Consider the following 18,358-nt stretch of genomic DNA (forward strand, 5'->3'; position numbering starts at 1 on the left):
AGGCGAATTCTTTACCACAATGCCAGCAGGGAAGCCCTCGTTGAAATTTTAAATTAAGTAAGATATGAACTATTAATCTGTTAAATTGGTGTTATATTTAGCCCTTTGTTAATGTGTGTTTTTTTTTCTGAGAACACATGAGTTACGTTTACTGGTTTTTGGTATTTGGTTTAATACTCTTTATCATTTCTCCTAGATTTCATTATATATGCAAAATTGGACAAGAAGAATATGGTAGTGGTGTGGGTTCCACTAAACAGGAGGCAAAACAGTTGGCTGCCAAACTGGCTTATGAAAAGATAGAATCAGAAACAATGGTATGTACTGCCTTGGGATTTGATTTCTATGTTTTAAAATTCTCTCTGAAGTTGATTTGAAGTTAAATGATATTTAGGTGATGTCAAGACAGCCAGTCACATAGCAAAAGCACTCCTTCATGCTGTGTCCCACCAATGAGCCCTGTGGCCATGAAGCTTCAGAAGGATCACAGTTCTCATGACAGCTCAATGTTTCTTAAATTCAGATCAAACATCCATAAAAATGTATTAATCCTGTAATTCTTTATGGCTGTGAATTTGGTAAATATGGGGAAATAAATGTGGGAGTTGGTTCACAGAGACTAAGCTACTATAAGAAGTCACTTAGTTGTACTTTTAAATCTTGCAGAGAGATTGTTTCAGTGCTGCGTGTGGTGATGTCGAAAGAAACTCTCCAGCAGTGAGTACATCGTAAGTATGGACAAACCAGTGTGACAAACAAATTCAGATTGCAGCCTCAAAGAGCGGATATTTACGGAAATGTTTAATGTCGAAGGAGAATTTCGAAAAAGCAATTAGTGATCAACAAAAAATAGGTAGAATTCATAAACTAATAGCTGTCCTCTTTTCTTTTAGTAGTTCTGAATCACCGTCTGAAAATGGCTTCTCAACAAATGCATCAGAAAGAAGTGATAACAACAGTGGCACATTAAACAGCTCTTCCGTGTCTCCAGGGGTATAGTATTAGTCTCTAACTTTCCTAGTTAATCTTATTTTCCTTTGTGTTTCCCCATTTAAAAGTGACCTCCAGTACCTGTCATAATTTTTCAATTTTTTTATGGGCTCTTATTAAATCAAAATATTTTGCAGCCTTTTCTCTCTCCTTTCTTTATTAACTCCCATTCCTCACATGCAAAATTTTTCTGCTCTTCACTCCCATCTTTCTCTCCCTACTCACCTTTGTATTTTTCATGTATTCCTATAATCTGGCTTCTTTTCTTCTATCAATTGGATGGTATTTAGAAGGTTCACTCATAGATTTCTGCTTCTGTTTTAATAAATCAGAGCTAAACTTAAAAATCAGATAGTTTTTGTGGTGATGATTAGTGTTATCAAAATATTATATTTATAAAGAACTAGAAAGACATCCCTGTTGGTGCAGTGGCTAAAACTCCATGCTCTCAATGCAAGGGGCCCAGGTTCCACCCCTGGTCAGGGAACAAGACCCTGCATACTGCAACGAAGACCTGGCATAGTCAAATAAATATTTTTTTAAACTACAAACAAATCAATGAGAAAAAGATAAGCAACTCAGTAAAAAAGAAAAAATGTACAAAAGAGCTGAACAGACAGTTTAGAAAAGAGATACCCAAAGGGGCAACAGACATATGAAAGGATGCTTCACTTCATAATAATCAGGAAAATGCAAATGAAAACAACAGCTAGATACCATTTTAAACCATCCGATTGGCAAAATTTGAGTCTGGCTATTCTAAGTGTTGACACAGCTCTGTTCCTGTTGTGCCTATTATGTGCTGTTACAGCAATAGTATATGTTGCTGGCTGATGTATAAATTGGCCTTGACTGTCTTAGGGAGCAACTTGGGCGGAGTTGAGGGTGTGCCAGCTGTATTGCCAATTCTACACCTAGATATGTCTTTTAGAGAAAGACATATATGTGTGCACAGAGATACATGTATATGCATGTTCTTTGCAAAATTGTTTGTAATAGAAGAGACTGGAGAAAATATTGTCCATTTACAGAATGTCTGAATTAATCATAATGCAGTCACTGTGCAAAACTGAGGCTGGTGGGTGATAGGAACTCAAGAAATCTTAGTCTGATGTTTGTACTCAGTGTCAACCTACTAAAATTGTTAAAACAACACAACACCTACCAGAATAAAAGTGAATATGCTTAAAAAAGAGCTATGTTAATTTTTGAGAGATATGTCAAAGACTCCTCTTTTTTGGCTAAATGTTAAATTATTGATTTGTCCTAAAAATGTTTTAAACTAGATCCCTGGGCCCCATCTGTTTTCTTTACTAGCACTGTGAGTAATTGTAATGCATAGTTTCTTGCTGAGATCTGCTGGCCAGAGGATCATTTGGGAAGCCATATTCTATACCTGGAGAATCAGTGCTTCTGTAGAACATGCCCTGCAGTTCTTTTTTTTTTTTCCCCCTGTTGTGCTGCACAGCATATGGGGTCTTGGTTTCCTGACCAGAGATCAAACCCGTGCCCCCTGCTTTGGAATAGAATTGCAGAGTCTTAACCACTGAATCTCAGGGCCCCTACAATTTGTGTTTTTTGACCTTCTTATCATATCTGTCTTTGCTATAATTGATGAGAACATTGATGTAGACAAGTACACTGAAAGCAGGGCTTGCTGAGAGCATATAAATTGATGAGGTTGTTAATCTTAAGGACAAAGAAATGTGGTCAGAGAACCATCTAGAAGTACAGGAGAAAAGATGGCCAAGAGAAGCAGGATACTTGAGTTAACCGTCTGAAACTATTTTCCATTTTCTTTTGTTATAGGACGGTTCCAGAAATAATTCCAGGAAGGTGAAGAGGTGAGTATCATCATGCATTGGACTTATTTAGAAATGAAGTTTTATTTCAGATCTAGTTTATTCATCTTATTTATGAAGTCTTCAGTATTTGTATTGTATGCCCTTATTTGAGTGGAGTTTCAGGAATTCAAAGCATGATTAAGGCTCACAGAAATCTTGAAATCTACGAACAAATAATTTTAAATACATAGAGAAGTCTTTGAACATATGCACACAATACATTGTAGGCACAAAGGCCTATGGGGCTATTGGTTGAGTAATTGGTTAAGTGCATTCTTTTGGACAAGTCTAACAGAAGAAGTGGGCTTGTAGAGGTATTCTTAAGAGAAATGTATTATGTGAATTCCCTGGTGACCAAATGGCTAGGACTTGGCACTTTCACTGCTGAGGGCCAGGTACAATTTCTGGTTGGGGGAATTAAGATCCCATAAGCCACATGGCACAACCGAAAAAAAAAAGAGAGAGAGAAGTGTATTATTTTGCAGACAAGCAGGTAGGGTAGAAATGTTATCATAACTCAGGGAAGAAATAAACGATCAGATGTGCTGTAAATTAGGAAGACTTGGCCTCTTGAACGGAAGAGAAAAGCAAGGATATGAATACAGTTAGCAGTGGGAGTAAGACGGCAGCAGGAGCCACTATGAGGCACCAGTACATTCTGAACAGTAGGTAACACTTGCAGAAAGATGATGCCAGATGCTGGTGTTCAGATGGAGAGAGGCGAGGTCTGTGTGTGAGATGGTCAGGCCATCAGACTGATCCAGTGATGGGGAGGAGGAGAATTTGTGAGACAGACTGTAGAAGAAGAGTAGACGTGACTTGAGGGAATAGAGTTAAAGAGCTGGGTGAAGAAGATGCAAAGGAAAAAGGAAATGACTGTTCCTTGTGAATGAGATGCAGGCAAGTGTCATGGCACTGATGGTGTCAAGGGAGTCCAAGACTTGGAGGGAAGATTGTTGTTGTCTAACTCTACAATCCCTTGGACTGTAGCCCAGCAGCCTCCTCTGTGCATGGGAATTCCCAGGCAAGAATACTGGACTGGGTTGGCATGCCCTTCTTCAGGAGATCTCCTTGACCCAGGGATCAAACCCTCATCCCTGTGTCTCCTGCATGGGCAAGTGGATTCTTTACCACTGCGCCACCTGGGAAGCCTGGAGGGAAGATAACAATTTGTATTTGTTTAGTTTTAGGTGGCATTTGGACTTCCAATTGTAGGAGGCTTACCACCAGCAAGGAATAAATGACAAAGGAAACACAACCAGGATGAGAATTCAACAAGACAGATTTCCTAAGGTTTTGAGTCTAAAGGGAGAAAAAGAGGCTAGCGGCATGCTGGCAATCAATGTGTTAAGGCTGAAAAACACAGGAAAAGAGTGAAAAATTGTTAGAGCACAGAGAACCCCATTGTTTCTTAAGACAAAGGTTAGAACCTTTGCTACCCTGCTATTCTAATAGTTGACTCATAATAAAAAAAAAGCCTAGTGCATAGCATAAAATCCACTCTTAATAAGTTATACTTGATTTTAGTTTTGAATTTATGTGTTTCTCTTAACTTTTAGAAGTTTGGCGCCTACATTTGTCTCTCCTGTGAAGACAGAAGGAAACATTTATAGTGTGAACGAAAGGTAAGAGGGAAAACCAAGAAAAAGAAAAAGAATTTGTTTAAGGATACATGTACAAAAGTTGACAAAAGTTTCTTAAGGGACAGTTGAACATCAGACAAGTTAAGTTATATCTCTCCCTGAACAGTTTGTTTTAGCTCAATCAGGCCCACAGAGGATCATTGCCTCATGGAGGAGTACACTTTAGATGTGTTCAAACGGAATGTGGTGTCTGTGTGGTACTCATGTGGGTTTCTTTGACATCTCTGGGAGGTTTTAATATTGAAAGCCAATATTTCTGTAAACCAGTAATTTTTTTTCAACAAAAGTACTCCTGCAGGAATCAGATTAGATCCATTTGAATCTGTTTTCCATTTTCCAGCTTCATAGCAGATTTCACTTTGAAAAGTGTTCCTTTGGTGGTCGATCGCATGTTTGAGCTTAAATAAAGTATCTTTTAAAAAGGAGGCCTATTTGCAACAGAGGAACATCAAGTACAAACTTAAGAAATAATAATGCTATGCTATACTGTGCTAAGTCACTTCAGTCGTGTCCGGCTCTGTGTGACCCCATAGACGGCAGCCCACCAGGCTCTCCCGTCCCTGGGATTCTCCAGGCAAAACACCGGAGTGGGTTGCCATTTCCTTCTCTAATGCACGAAAGTGAAAAGATAAAGTGAAGTCGCTCAGTCGTGTCCGACTCTTAGTGACCCCATGGACTGCAGCCTACCAGGCTCCTCCGTCCATGGGATTTTCCAGGCAAGAGTACTGGAGTGGGGTGCCATTGCCTTCTCCAAGAAATAATAAAGAATGACCAAGTATGTAATAAGTACCTAATATATATCTGGCACGGTGCTGGGCATCGTATTTATAGCAGGAACAGTAGAAGCAGCCCGTGTCCTCCTGGAGTTTTTGTGGGGATGATAATTACACACTGTGACCAGAGGTCTAAAGGAAAAGCCATGGTGTGGTTGGGGACCCTTGAATTTAGGGTGAGGGATGAGGCAGGGCTTTCTCTGGGCCACAGTTGTGGGGAGGCTTGAGGGATGAGTTAGCACAGGGCGGTGGGGAGCCCCTGGTACTCTGCGAAAGAGGAGCACATGGGAAGGCGAAAGTGGGACAGGTAATGTGAGCACCCGAGGAACTGAGAGAAAGCCATGTGCCAGGAGGGCAGTGGCCAAGGAGCTGGGGTCACCAGACAAGCCGGAGAGGGGACGGGGACAAACAGGTGGCCCCTGGTAGCCTATGTCAGGGTTTTCTGGGTTTTGCTGAATGCAGGGGCAGGCTTGGGAAGCGTTTGGCCAATAGTCGTGATCAGACTTAGTATTTATCACACTGATTGCTGTGAGGCTCGTGGACTGGAGCAGAGGAAGGTGAGGAGGTGGTGTGTCTTGTGAAGAGGGTTTGGTGGGAGTCTTATTGGAAGCTTGCGCCAATGGGGGAAAGTGGGCAGACACCCGCAGATGTGTTTTGGAAAGAAAATTGGCAGGTCTTAATGATGGAATGTGGGGCAGGAGAGAGGGGAAACCCAGAGAGGTGCAAACATAAACAGGCTCATTTCTTGTATGACAGCTTGGTAGTAGCAGGGAACACAGTCTGGCACTCTTCTCTAAAGTTTTATACTTGGAATAGAAGATTCTTTACCATTCTTTCATGCAGCCAGGCGGTGACTGACTCCCAGGAGTGATCTGTTATGTTGGGATGGGAAGAGGGAAGACTTATCCTTTGTGATTCAAGAGTTTCTGTGAAATGGATCCTTCTTACTCAGAAGGGGAGAGTCCTGTTTGTTATAGAGTCCATTTCACTAGCGCCTTTAAGGGAAAGCAGAAGGGTCGGAGTGGAGGAACAGAGGACATTGAACTCAGAATAACAGCAGCATTTTATCTCTCAAGGTTGGTCAACGATTTCACAGAAGTAACACCAATTGGCTCAGGTGGATTTGGCCAAGTTTTCAAAGCCAAACACAAAATTGATAAGAAGACTTATGTTATTAAATGTGTTAAATATAATAGTGAGTAAGTAGTAATATTTTATTTTTTTAAATGTGAACTTGCACTCTTCTTTTTTACATATCCTCTTCTTCATTAGTGTATTTTTTTTCCTGGTCCTCCTTGAAAATATTATTCATGAGGAGAATGATATTTGGCTTACTCTGAAATGACCTCACTTTCCCGTGGTTACTTTAATTAAAAAATGGATATACCATTGATTATCCTTGAGGCTATGTTGATGAGAACTACAGTTATAAAATCTTTTAGCTCAAGGTGACCTTTGAGTTTTTCTAGTCTCATCTCCTTATCTTACAGAGGAGGAGAGTGAGATTCGAAGATGTGAACTGATTTGCCAAAGGTAAAAGCTAGTTGATAATTGTGCTGGTTGTCTATTATTGCATAATACACCACTCCAAAATGCAGTGGCTTAAAAAAGTTATGACCAATCTAGATAGCATATTGAAAAGCAGAGACATTACTTTGCCAACAACAAAGGTCCGTATAGTCAAAGCTATGGTTTTTCCAGTGGTCATGTATGGATGTGAGAGTTGGACTGTGAAGAAGGCTGAGCGCTGAAGAATTGATGCTTTTGAACTGTGGTGTTGGAGAAGACTCTTGAGAGTCCCTTGGACTGCAAGGAGGTCCAACCAGTCCATTCTGAAGGAGATCAGCCCTGGGATTTCTTTGGAGGGAATGATGCTAAAGCTGAAACTCCAGTACTTTGGCCACCTCATGTGAAGAGTTGTCTCATTGGAAAAGACTCTGATGCTGGGGGGGTATTGGGGGCAGGAGGAGAAGGGGATGACAGAGGATGAGATGGCTGGATGGCATCACTGACTCGATGGACGTGAGTCTGAGTGAACTCCGGGAGTGGGTGATGCACAGGGAGGCCTGGCGTGCTGCGATTCATGGGGTTGCAAAGAGTCAGACACGACTGAGCAACTGAACTGAACTGAGCTGAAACACCAAATTGTTATTATCTCTTATGGTCCTTTGAGTTGACTGTGTTCACCCGGGTCATTCATCATGCATTTGCAGCCAGGAGTCATCTAAAAGCTTGGCTTGGCTGGACATTGGAGATGGCTCTCACATGGCTGGCAGTGATGCTGGCTGTGGCTACAAGTGCAGCTGGAGCTGTAACCAGAGCGCCTCCACCTGGCCGCTTTATGTGGCCTGGGCGTTTCACAACTTAGTCATTGGGTTCTAAGAAGGACTGTCCCAGAACAACTCATCCCAGGAGGAAGCAGTCTTGGAAGTTCTGCATCATATTGATTAAACAAAGTCACTATGGTCAGCTCGAGGGAGAGGGCAAATAGACTCTTACCACTTAGTCTGAGGAGTGGATGTGAGCATGGGCAGAGAAGAAATTAATGATGACCATCCTTGGGCCCTATCTCCTGTGGTAACAAGGTGGAGATTTAGAACTCATCCTCTGGAATTCCAATCTACTGTGTTCCCACCATATCCCAAAGCTTCCCATGTTTGTTTTATGTATTATCTGTGCCCCTCCCCACCCCCACCCCAATTATTGGATAACAGAACTCCTTTAGGAAGGAAGACACAGAGGAAGGAGCTCTGAAATCCCATGTTCACCGATCTTGCCTGTTATTTTCTGGCAGCTGTTATTATTTGTAATTTGGCCAGACAGATCCCTCAAGGATCAGAGAAGGAGATGGAAAAGGGATATAAGTGAACGAAAATGACATAAGAAAAGAAGAAGCAGGTGTGGTGTCTTAGATGCTCTTCATCCAGTCAAACCAACCTATTGTTTGTCCCGTGGACAAAGCCTTGCGGTTGAAATACCTTCATACTGCTGCTGCTGATGCTAAGTCGCTTCAGTCGTGTCCAACTCTGTGTGACCCCATAGAGAGCAGCCCACCAGGCTCCCCGGTCCCCGGGATTCTCCAGGCAAGAACACTGGAGTGGGTTGCCATTTCCTTCTCCAATGAATGAAAGTGAAAAGTAAAAGTGAAGTCGCTCAGTCGTGTCTGACTCCCAGCAACCCCATGGACTGCAGCCCACCAGGCTCCTCCATCCATGGATTTTCCAGGCAAGAGTACTGGAGTGGGGTGCCATTGCCTTCTCAGACCGTCATACTACTTGGCATCACAATAAGGCTTTTTCCTTCATTGTTTTGCTTACCAGGAATACTGCTGTTCTTTCTATCCCATAACATCTTTTTTAACGGTAATCCTTCATGATGATAAGGGTGCAGTACCTTGAACATTTCTCATAGATTCAGTTCAGTTCAGTCGCTCAGTCATGTCCGACTCTGCGACCCCATGAATCGCAGCACGCCAGGCCTCCCTGTCCATCACCAACTCCCGGAGTTCACTCAGACTCACGTCCATTGAGTTGGTGATACCATCCAGCCATCTCATCCTCTGTTGTCCCCTTCTCCTCCTGCCCCCAATCCCCCCCAGCATCAGAGTCTTTTCCAATGAGACAACTCTTCGCATGAGGTGGCCAAAGTACTGGAGTTTCAGCTTTTGCATCATTCCTTCCAAAGAAATCCCAGGCTGATCTCCTTCAGAATGGACTGGTTGGATCTCCTTGCAGTCCAAGGGACTCTCAAGAGTCTTCCCCAACACCACAGTTCAAAAGCATAGATTGGTACGGCACAGTTAAAAATACACTTGGAGATATGCAACGAGAAGCATTAAAGTATTTATGTGCTTTGACCTATGGATTTCCTATTGGGAACCTATACCAAGGATATTATCCAGATTACAGGAAAATTATTCAAGTAGATAAAAATCACAATGTCATTTATAATAGTGAGAAATTAGAGCAAACAGAATGTTCAGCAATAAAGGAATGATTTAGTATGTTTTGTGCTCTCCTCTGATCAATGACTGTTTTGCGGTCATTAAAAGTGAGGGTTATATACTGTAAATATTTATATACACTATGAATGGCATGATGCTAGAAGTTGCTTCAGAATAATGCAGGGAAAGATGAGGAAGTAGGTAAGAGTATACAGGAAACAAGATTGGCCAGGAGTTAATTACTGTTTCATCTGATGGCCAGGTAGGGGTTCATTCTACTATTTGCTCTACTTTTTAATACTTTTGAAATTTTACATTAAAATGTTTATACATGATGGTTAGACAGATTGTATAGTAATAGGGAAAAATTTAAAGATAATATATGAGAAAACGTTAGATAAATATATATACTATAATTACACATATGTAAACATGTATATGAAGAAAGACTATAAGAAATCATCTAAACTCATAAGTGTGTTAGGATTGTGTTAATATGAGTAACTTTTTCTCTATTTTTACAAATTTTACATCATACAGAACTTTTCAAATTAAAAAAATAAGTTGCAAAATGTTTGCTTATCCTTTCTCATTCTTGAAATCTCATATACTCCACTTAGCATAGGATTGTCATAACTCTTACCTATGCATTCCTGTAAAGCTCCCACATTGTGCAGTGAAATTTCAGTTTCTCTGCATAGATCTCCCTCTGTGTATATTTTTGCCATGCACTGAAAATTCTGAATTAGGTTCTTCATGCAGCTTGGATTACCTACCCTTGCTGCCCAAATGGAGTTTGCTTTTGAAATCCAAAGTGATTTTAACACGAGTCTAAATAAAACATAATGGATGATTTTTATTTTAGATCCAAAAAAAGTTTGCATCACTGGTAGCTCACAAGAGTACTACCTGTGACTTCTAAATTGTCTGAGGTTTGAAATAATTTTAGTCACTGTTTTTTTTTTCTTATGTTGAGAGTGAAAACAGCTGATTTTTTTTCTGTGTTCACTCTTTCCTTTTGAGAGCTGCAGGCTTCCGTTCTAAACCTTGGTGTGGGAACCATGGCAGCTGTTTAATAAGGGAATATTGGTGATTGTCTCCTATTGCTCAAGGTGTTTTGTTATTATCAGGGATGGATACTGACGCCTTTGTGTTCCCTGTTTCTTTTAACTAGGAAGGTGGAGCGTGAAGTGAAAGCTTTGGCAACACTTAATCATCCAAATATTGTTCATTACCACAGTTGTTGGGATGGGCATGATTATGATCCTGAGCAAAGCTTAAATTCTTCAAGGTAACTAAAAATAAACTCTCATAGTCTTAATAGGAGGAGCGAAACTTGTTTACTGTGTGTGGGTCAGTGGATAAGGCCACTAATTATTACATTTAATAATCATAACCAGAAACTTTGAGACACTGTTATGCCTCCATTCTACAAATGAAGAGACAATGAATAATCTTTTCCTTGCTGCAAATTTGCTTTAAAAAACGTTTTTTTAAAATTGTCCTCTGTGGCTTCCCTGGTGACTCAGATGGCAAGAAGCTGCCTGCAATGTGGGAGACTGGGGTTTGATCCCTGGGTTGGGAAGATACCCCTAAAGAAGGAAATGGTAGCCTATTCCAGTAAATTCTTGCCTGGAGAATTTCACTGACAGAGGGACCTCGTGGACTACAGTCCATGGGGGTCGCAAAGAGTCACACAACTGAGTGACTAACACTGTCTGTGGTTTTTGACGTCTCAGGCTTAGGTTTCCTGACTGTTGTTTAAAGTACAGGCTTTCTCACGTGCCCTGACTCCAGTCCAGGTGGTAAATGCAGACAGCACAACTGGAGGCCGCCCTCCCCCCACTGCTAACGCTCTTCTGCTCCACTCAACTGGTTGGCAGGGTGCAGTCACAGGGTCCCTTCTGTGTGTAATCATACCACTCATGGTGAGGTGAAGGGCAGTCTAAATAATTCCAAGACCCTGAGCTGTGATGGGGGTACCCCCCCGGCCCTTGCATTACTCATGTTTGTCTCAGGCAAGCCACTGGAAAAGGACTGAAGGGTTATAAAGAGCCTCCCTTTGAAAGTCACCCCGTGTTCCTTGGAGACAGTTCTTTCAGTGCAAACCTGAGGCCATGGTGAGCCTGTTCATTCACCGTCTCCTGACTCCAGCCCTATCTCCACACCATGTAATTTAGAACTGTATCTTTAGTTTCAGAAGTACCATCCGCATATGGACTTCAGCTTTTAGAAAATTCCTGGCTACCTTTTTTTTTATTTTCTAGCCAACATATGCTCAAAGAATTTAAATTAATATTAAAGCCAACTTAGTTCAGAAAAGAACAACTACCATGATTAGCAAAATCGGTCCTCCTTGCTGTGTGGTGTGTGCTTAGTCGCTCAGTCATATCCAACTCTTTGTGATCCCATGGACTGTAGCCCATCAGGTTCCTCTGTTCATGGGATTTTCCAGACAAGCAAACTGGAGTGGGTTGCCATTTCCTACTCCACAGGATTTTCCCAACCCAGCGATCAAACTCACGTCTCTTGAGTCTCCTGCATTGGCAGGCAGATTCTTTGTCACTAGCTCCACCTGGGAAGACCCGCCTCATTGCTATACCTCGTAACAATTTTTGGCATTTCTCTTAGAGTTCCTATCCATGTACTACTGCAGCAGTCCCTAACCTTTTTGGTGCCAGGGACTGGTTTCATGGAAGACAGTTTTTCCATGGGCCAGGGAGAGGGGATAGTTTGGGGATGATTCAAGTGTATTACATTTTTTGTGCTCTTTATTTCTGTTATTATTATATAACCTCTGCTTCAAATCATCAGCATTAGATCCCAGGGGTTGGGGCCTGCTGCACTGTTGTTTTCTGCTTGTTTTTCCTTTATCGCTCTCCCATCAAACTATAATCCTCATGAGAACAAGGCTAGTGTCTAACTCATTTTCTTATCTTTAGGTGCCTGTTCTGTGTCTTTTGCAAAATAGATGCTCTGTAGAGCAATCGTGAATTAAAATGTTTCAAAATGACAATATATAATAATGAAATTTGGTTTTCTGCAATTTTGTCATGCTTATGCTTCTCTTCCTATCTATTAGCAAAGATAGTCAAGGACCTTCAGTGTTAAAGAATGGGAAGGCTTCTACTTTACAACTTAGCTAAATAAACAAAGCTTTGCTATCTGGGAACTTATGACCTAAATAAAGAGTGGTTTATTATGTGTTGACTCACATTTGTTATATTTAGATTTCTGTTTTGAGACATGTTTGGCATTTTTAAGAAGGTGTCATTTTTTAAATTTAATTTTTAAGTGTATTTTTTTATAAATTTATTTTTATTGCTACTTATACAGTGAATTTTATCCCAGATCAAAGACTAGGTGCCTTTTCATCCAGATGGAATATTGTGATAAAGGTACGTTGGACCAATGGATTGAGAAAAGAAGAGGCAAGAAGCCAGACAAACGTTTGGCTTTGGATTTCTTTCAACAAATAACAACAGGAGTGCATTATATACATTCAGAACAGTTAATTCATAGAGACCTTAAGGTGAGTGGAAAATGTGCTGTATTGAGAATTGGTAAATAGAATTTATTAATGTGAAAGTCTGTCTTCTTTAGTTTTCTAATCGATCGACAGTCGTGAGGAAATAACATCTCTGATCCTGTAAGGTTAGAGTGGATATAGCACTTGCCCCAGGTACCAGTCTGTAGAATCAATCAGGAGGTTGCCAGGACTGTAAACTTACTAAGATGCTGAGCTCTGCAAGAAGCAGCTCATTGCTCATTCACTTCTGGTCCTATTTGCCATCCTGGCTGATACCTTCACCCCAGTTGTAAACACTAACCACTTTAGTGTACTGGACATTTCTATGCACATAATTCTTGTGGCTGGCACATCTAGTTGAGTGCTCTGTCTCTGCCTCTACTGCTACCCAGGCTTGTCTGAGAGGCAGAAGAGACTCTGGTGACTCTGGCTTTGGGAACACGATTCTCTTAACCTTTTAAGTCATTACTCTTGAGGGCAGTCACAGCCACTAAGTCCAGAGTCTCGAATTTGCTTGGCACTTGGTGAGACATCTCTGCCCCATGAAAACTGCGGCAATGCAAACCTTGGACCATGCCATATACTTTTGTATTTTCATTTTCTTCTGGCTTCCTAGCTTCTCTCATGGTCTAGATGAGCAGTTTTCCCATTTCCTCCTCAAAATCAGACAGAAGAGCTTTTCAGTCTTCCCTTGGCACTCTGTTCCCTGTGATTTGCGTACCGTCGTCAAAAACCTCCCATGCTGAATCCTATCACCAAACCTTTGCTCGTGTGCTCACATGAGACACTCTTCTACCTGTCCGCTTTGGTCTCAATTTCTTTATGAGGCTTTCCTGATCATTCTGGATTAGACAGAAGCACCTCGTCTATATGGACCTTGGGCTTATCCCACATGTCTAAAACAGCCAGGAACGAGAAACAAAGAAAAATGTTCCTTGAGAAAAATAAGCAGCCATGTACATAGTTGTTTGTTGGCTTTGGTAGGAAAAGATGGCCCTTAAGAGGTATTGCATCCTTGGTCTTCTCAGGGGCTGGATGTCTGACGCCTTCATATTGGGCTGCCTCTGGTTCCAATATCTCATTTTGTTAATAACAGTATTTGAAGGTGTTCTTTGAAGTTGGAAGGATATAAGGACTCTGTTCAAAAGAATACATTTAGAATGGCTATACGTTCACTTTGAAATGAATCATATAGAGTTAAATAAGAAATTAAGCACAATTATCTCTTTATACAATCATTTGCAAATAAATTATCTACTTACACAGTCATCTCCTCTACTCAGAGGTTTGGGCATTTCCTCCCAGGCCCCCATCAGGATGAGTTAATGAAAATGCCTAGTGCTCCCTTCTCCCACCACGTGGTTGGCCAGTTCCCTCCTGTATCTTGTACTGCTTGTGCCTCTTGTCGGGGAGTCATCTTTTCTTGTGTCTGTAGAGAGTGTTTGCCCTATGTTTGCAGGTGCTCAAAGGTCAGACTTTCATCTTTTTTAACTTGCTAACTTCACTGATACAGTTACTGCTTTTTCACATCTGAGAGAAGATGTAAACAAAAGTGTGCATCTTATTTTGTGATGCTTCGCAAAATACCTGCTACTGGTGGCTTTGCCAGATAATGGTCTTTACCCAATAAAGCCCCTGTTCTATGAAGTCAACCAGCATTTACCATAAGAACTAGACCAAAAATGCTGGTGAGAGACACAGAGGTTTCTGGAGAGAGGGCTTATGGGCTGAGGAGGTTCGATTTCCCAACTGCCCCAGGCTCCTCGGTCACCTTATTCTTGTGCCTCCTGGATAAAGTTTGCACCCCTTTTTTTTTGCCACACCTTGTGGGATCTTCGTTCCATGACCAGGGATCAAACCTGGGCCCCCTGCAGTGGAGGCACAGAGTCCTCATCAACAACCTTCCTGGTTTCATGGTCTTTAGAATATTAGTCAATACCTTCTACAAAGTTGTGGAATTCTCATTCTGTTCTTCCTTTTTTTTTTCCCATTATGCTTAAAGAATTATGTAGAAAAATATATTTCAGTGCTAGGCATCAGCTTCTAGTTAACTTGGTATGCCTTCAAAGACAGAGGGGCTGTGTTTGTTAAGAAGTCAGAAGCCTGGAGAAATGGATATAAAGGAAGCTCCCAGGGAAAATTCTGCACAGGGTATTCTGCAGCATTACTGGGAATGGACTCATTCTGAGAATCTCAGGATGGGAGAGGATCTTAAGGGTGTCTCCTTCAATCCCTTTCAAATGCTGGACTCATGTTTGCAGTGTTTTCACCAAGTGGGTGTCCAGCCCTGTCTTGACTACCTTGTAGGATGGGGAACTCTCTAACTCCCATTTGTTGGACCACACGATTACTATATTCAGTTCAGTCAGTTCAGTCGCTCAGTCGTGTCCGACTCTTTGCGACCCCATGAATTGCAGCACGCCAGGCCTCCCTGTCCATCACCAACTCCCGGAGTTCACCCAAACCCATGTCGTATTAGGATATATTAAAAGCAAGTCTTGGGGTCGTTTCCATCCTCTAGTCCTGGATCTATCCCCACAGGGACCAGGCAGGAGTGAATCCATCTTTCTTTGACTTATCTTCAGCTATCTGAAGGCAGCTATTTCCCAAGCTTTCTCTGCTGTCAGCTAAAATGTCCTGACTTCTTCAGTTAGCATTTTAAAGACTGATATTAATAAGTTTCCTGTTTTGGGCTACCTAGGAGCAGGTAAATGCCTTACAAGTAAATTTAAAAATAGCTGTTAAGAAGTATGAATTGGATATGTGATAAAAATCTGTCAAATTAGTACTTATAACATATTTTTTCGGCAGCCAGGTAACATATTTTTAGTAGCTATGAACCAAATCAAGATTGGAGACTTTGGACTTGTTACATACCTGAAAAATGATGAAACGCGGACAAGTAAAAAGGGAACTTTACGATACATGAGCCCAGAACAGGTGAGGTCCCCTTTCTTTCTGTCTAGATATTTTTTTATCTCTTTCATTTTTTAATTATAAAAATAACAGGCACTCATAAAATTAAAATAATACATAAGTAAATAGAATGAAAATGGAAAATTACCATTACTCTTCATTTTTATTCCTACTCTTTTCACCAGAGTTGGTAGTTTATCCTTTTAGGTCATTTTCTTTGAGTTATAAAAAATATATAGATACATATATTTATGGAGACTTTTTTACATAAAAATAATAAATACATTTTATGAAGCTACTAAAAGTTATTTTGTAACTTAATTTTTTTTTACTCAATAGTGTATCATAATCTTTCCATGTCTGTACAAATAGATCTGACACATTGTTTTTAACAACTGTATTGTACACCAAAATACAGATATACAGCAATCATTTAACTATTTCCTGACTGATGGGCATTTATTTAGGCTGTTTTCAACCTTTTACATTTGTAGACATGTTATGTGTCTTCTTCCTTACCTGTGAGTCTAAAAACAAGTATTTCTGTGATAATCAATGATAGAGTCTTTGAAGTGAAATTGTTGACTAGAATGACAGGTGCAGTTTATAAAAACATAACAAAGTTTTTCCAAGGTGTGTAAGTAGAAGTCATAGGGGAGTAACAGCTTCCTTTCAACTCCCATTCTCTTAAATATCTCCTGCATCCAATATTGAGGAAAGATTTATACACCATAAAATTCAGATCTTGAATGTCTACATTTTTTTTTTTAGTTCTGACAAAGGCATAGGTTCATGAAGCCTACAAGCCTATGAGAAGGTAGAACATTTTCCTCACCTTTAGACCCATTTCCAGTCGGTCATTCCTCTCCACTGCCCAGAGGAAACCAGTTCTCTGATTTCTATCACCATAGATTACTTTCCCCTGATCTTGAGCTTCATATGAATGGGATCACATTGTATGTACTCTTCTATGTTTGATTATTTCACTCAAAGTAATGTCTGTTGGAGAACCTCTAGTGGTTGCTTATAAATAACAGCAGATTATTCCTTTTTGTGGCTGAGTAGTATTCCATTGTATGAATATACCACGATTTGTTCATCCATTGTCCTGTTGATGGACATTTGGGTTGCTTCCAGTTGTTGAATATTGTGAATGAATCTGTGATAAACCTTTGCATGCAAGTGATTTACTGGGTGCTTCACCTAATGGTCTCATTTAACCCCACAGTCACACTCTGAGGTTCAAACTATTGCTATCTCCATTTTAGGATTTAGATTATTCCCACATTGATGGGTAGTGTATACAGGTGATTCAGCTGTTTAGTGACAGAGATTTGAACCTGGGCAGTCAGGGCCTACATATCTTGCTAATGAATATACATTGTTGTGTGTTATAAGACATTTTGGTTAGATAACTTTTTTGGCTTTAGAAGGCATGAATATTTATATCAGTGAGTCACAAATATAAATTTTTTTTTTCAGCTTTCTTCTGTGAAAGACTATGGAAATGAAGTGGACATCTATGCTTTGGGGCTGATTCTTGCAGAACTTCTTCATATATGTCCCACTTCTTTAGAAACACAGAAGGTAAATACAATGTTACAGAAAGAATTAAGCAACAAAAATTATTGACCATCATATTCAAAGTACTGCTGCAGTTATTGACCTCACGTGAGGATGGACTGGAGCATGTTAGTGTTGACTGCAAATTAAATATGAATTTTTATCTCTTTCAAGTTTGGGCAACCAATACTTTTTCTTGAAGACCAAACCTTTGGTCTTCTTTGGAAGGTGTGTGCATCTCTGTCTGTAAAATTGTATCGATGGCTTGCTTTGCATAAGACCCTGTGCTGAGCTCTCCAAGGGTTATGAAAATGAGGAAGGCTGTTCTCAAGGAGCTTATATGTTACAAGGAAAGGTAACATAAGAGAATGCTATGAATATTATAGGAGAAGGCATGAAGTCTAATGGAAACAGCTAGGAGGGGGGCTTTGCTAGCTGCAGGGATTTAGGCTTCATGCAGGTGTTTAAATTGGGCTCTGAAGGATTGGTTGGCTTCCAATACTCCAATTTAGAGAGAAGGTGATGCTAGCGTGGAAAAGGATTGGGAAGAATATATTTGGGAATAGTTGGCAGTGTCATTTGTATTGGAGTATATAAGTCAAGGAAGTGGTTGATGGTCAGTGGTACTGGAAAGATATACTAGGATGAAATTAAAGCAAGAATATGAATTTCTTATGAAGACAGTGGGGGGGGGCACCGAATGCTGCAGGCAACTGGATATCCTAGTCTGAAGGTCAGTAAGAGGGACTTGCCTGGAGTTGACAGCCTTCTCCCCTGTAAGGCAGGGATATTGAAAATACCTTGCAGAGGGCTCCAAAAAGGATGCAAGGAGATAATTCATATGATGCTCTTAAAACTTCAACATGCTGTAGTGATCAGGATGGTTCTTAATGGGGGTGGTGGGGAAAAGGATTCCCGCTTGCTTCTTAGCTGAAGAGATTTTTCTAAAAATCTAGAAATATCCTAGAATTCTGGTATCCCCAGCCTTTTGTGCTTTCTAAGTTTGTTTTTCTCCAAAGTGAATCATTTCCTAATAAACATATATATGTTTAATTTTTAGTTCTTTGACGATCTAAGGAATGGCAGATTAGATGTATTTGACGACAAAGAAGTAAGCATTTAAAAATAATTGAATTTTGTTTATTGCAATGTTTTCT

General features: G+C 40.5%; 1 protein-coding gene across 3 annotated transcripts in view; it reads left to right on the top strand.

The window, feature by feature from the left end:
* EIF2AK2 (eukaryotic translation initiation factor 2 alpha kinase 2) overlaps positions 1–18,358 on the top strand; it is a 33,608-nt gene that overhangs the window by 11,717 nt on the left and 3,533 nt on the right. Inside the window, exons 5-15 of one of the 3 annotated variants that reach the window (XM_070379732.1) lie at positions 197–317; positions 667–728; positions 897–993; positions 2,800–2,834; positions 4,394–4,459; positions 6,327–6,449; positions 10,368–10,484; positions 12,545–12,725; positions 15,534–15,662; positions 17,121–17,225; positions 18,262–18,312. In XM_070379732.1, coding sequence (XP_070235833.1) covers positions 197–317; positions 667–728; positions 897–993; positions 2,800–2,834; positions 4,394–4,459; positions 6,327–6,449; positions 10,368–10,484; positions 12,545–12,725; positions 15,534–15,662; positions 17,121–17,225; positions 18,262–18,312 — 1,087 coding nt within the window. Of the gene's footprint in view, positions 1–196; positions 318–666; positions 729–893; positions 994–2,799; positions 2,835–4,393; positions 4,460–6,326; positions 6,450–10,367; positions 10,485–12,544; positions 12,726–15,533; positions 15,663–17,120; positions 17,226–18,261; positions 18,313–18,358 lie in introns of all 3 variants that reach the window. The other 2 variants (XM_005901906.2, XM_070379733.1) reach the window with 2 other exon arrangements.

The sequence above is a fragment of the Bos mutus genome, chromosome 11 (assembly GCF_027580195.1).
Source record: "Bos mutus isolate GX-2022 chromosome 11, NWIPB_WYAK_1.1, whole genome shotgun sequence".
In the NCBI taxonomy this organism is placed as follows: Eukaryota; Metazoa; Chordata; class Mammalia; order Artiodactyla; family Bovidae; genus Bos; species Bos mutus.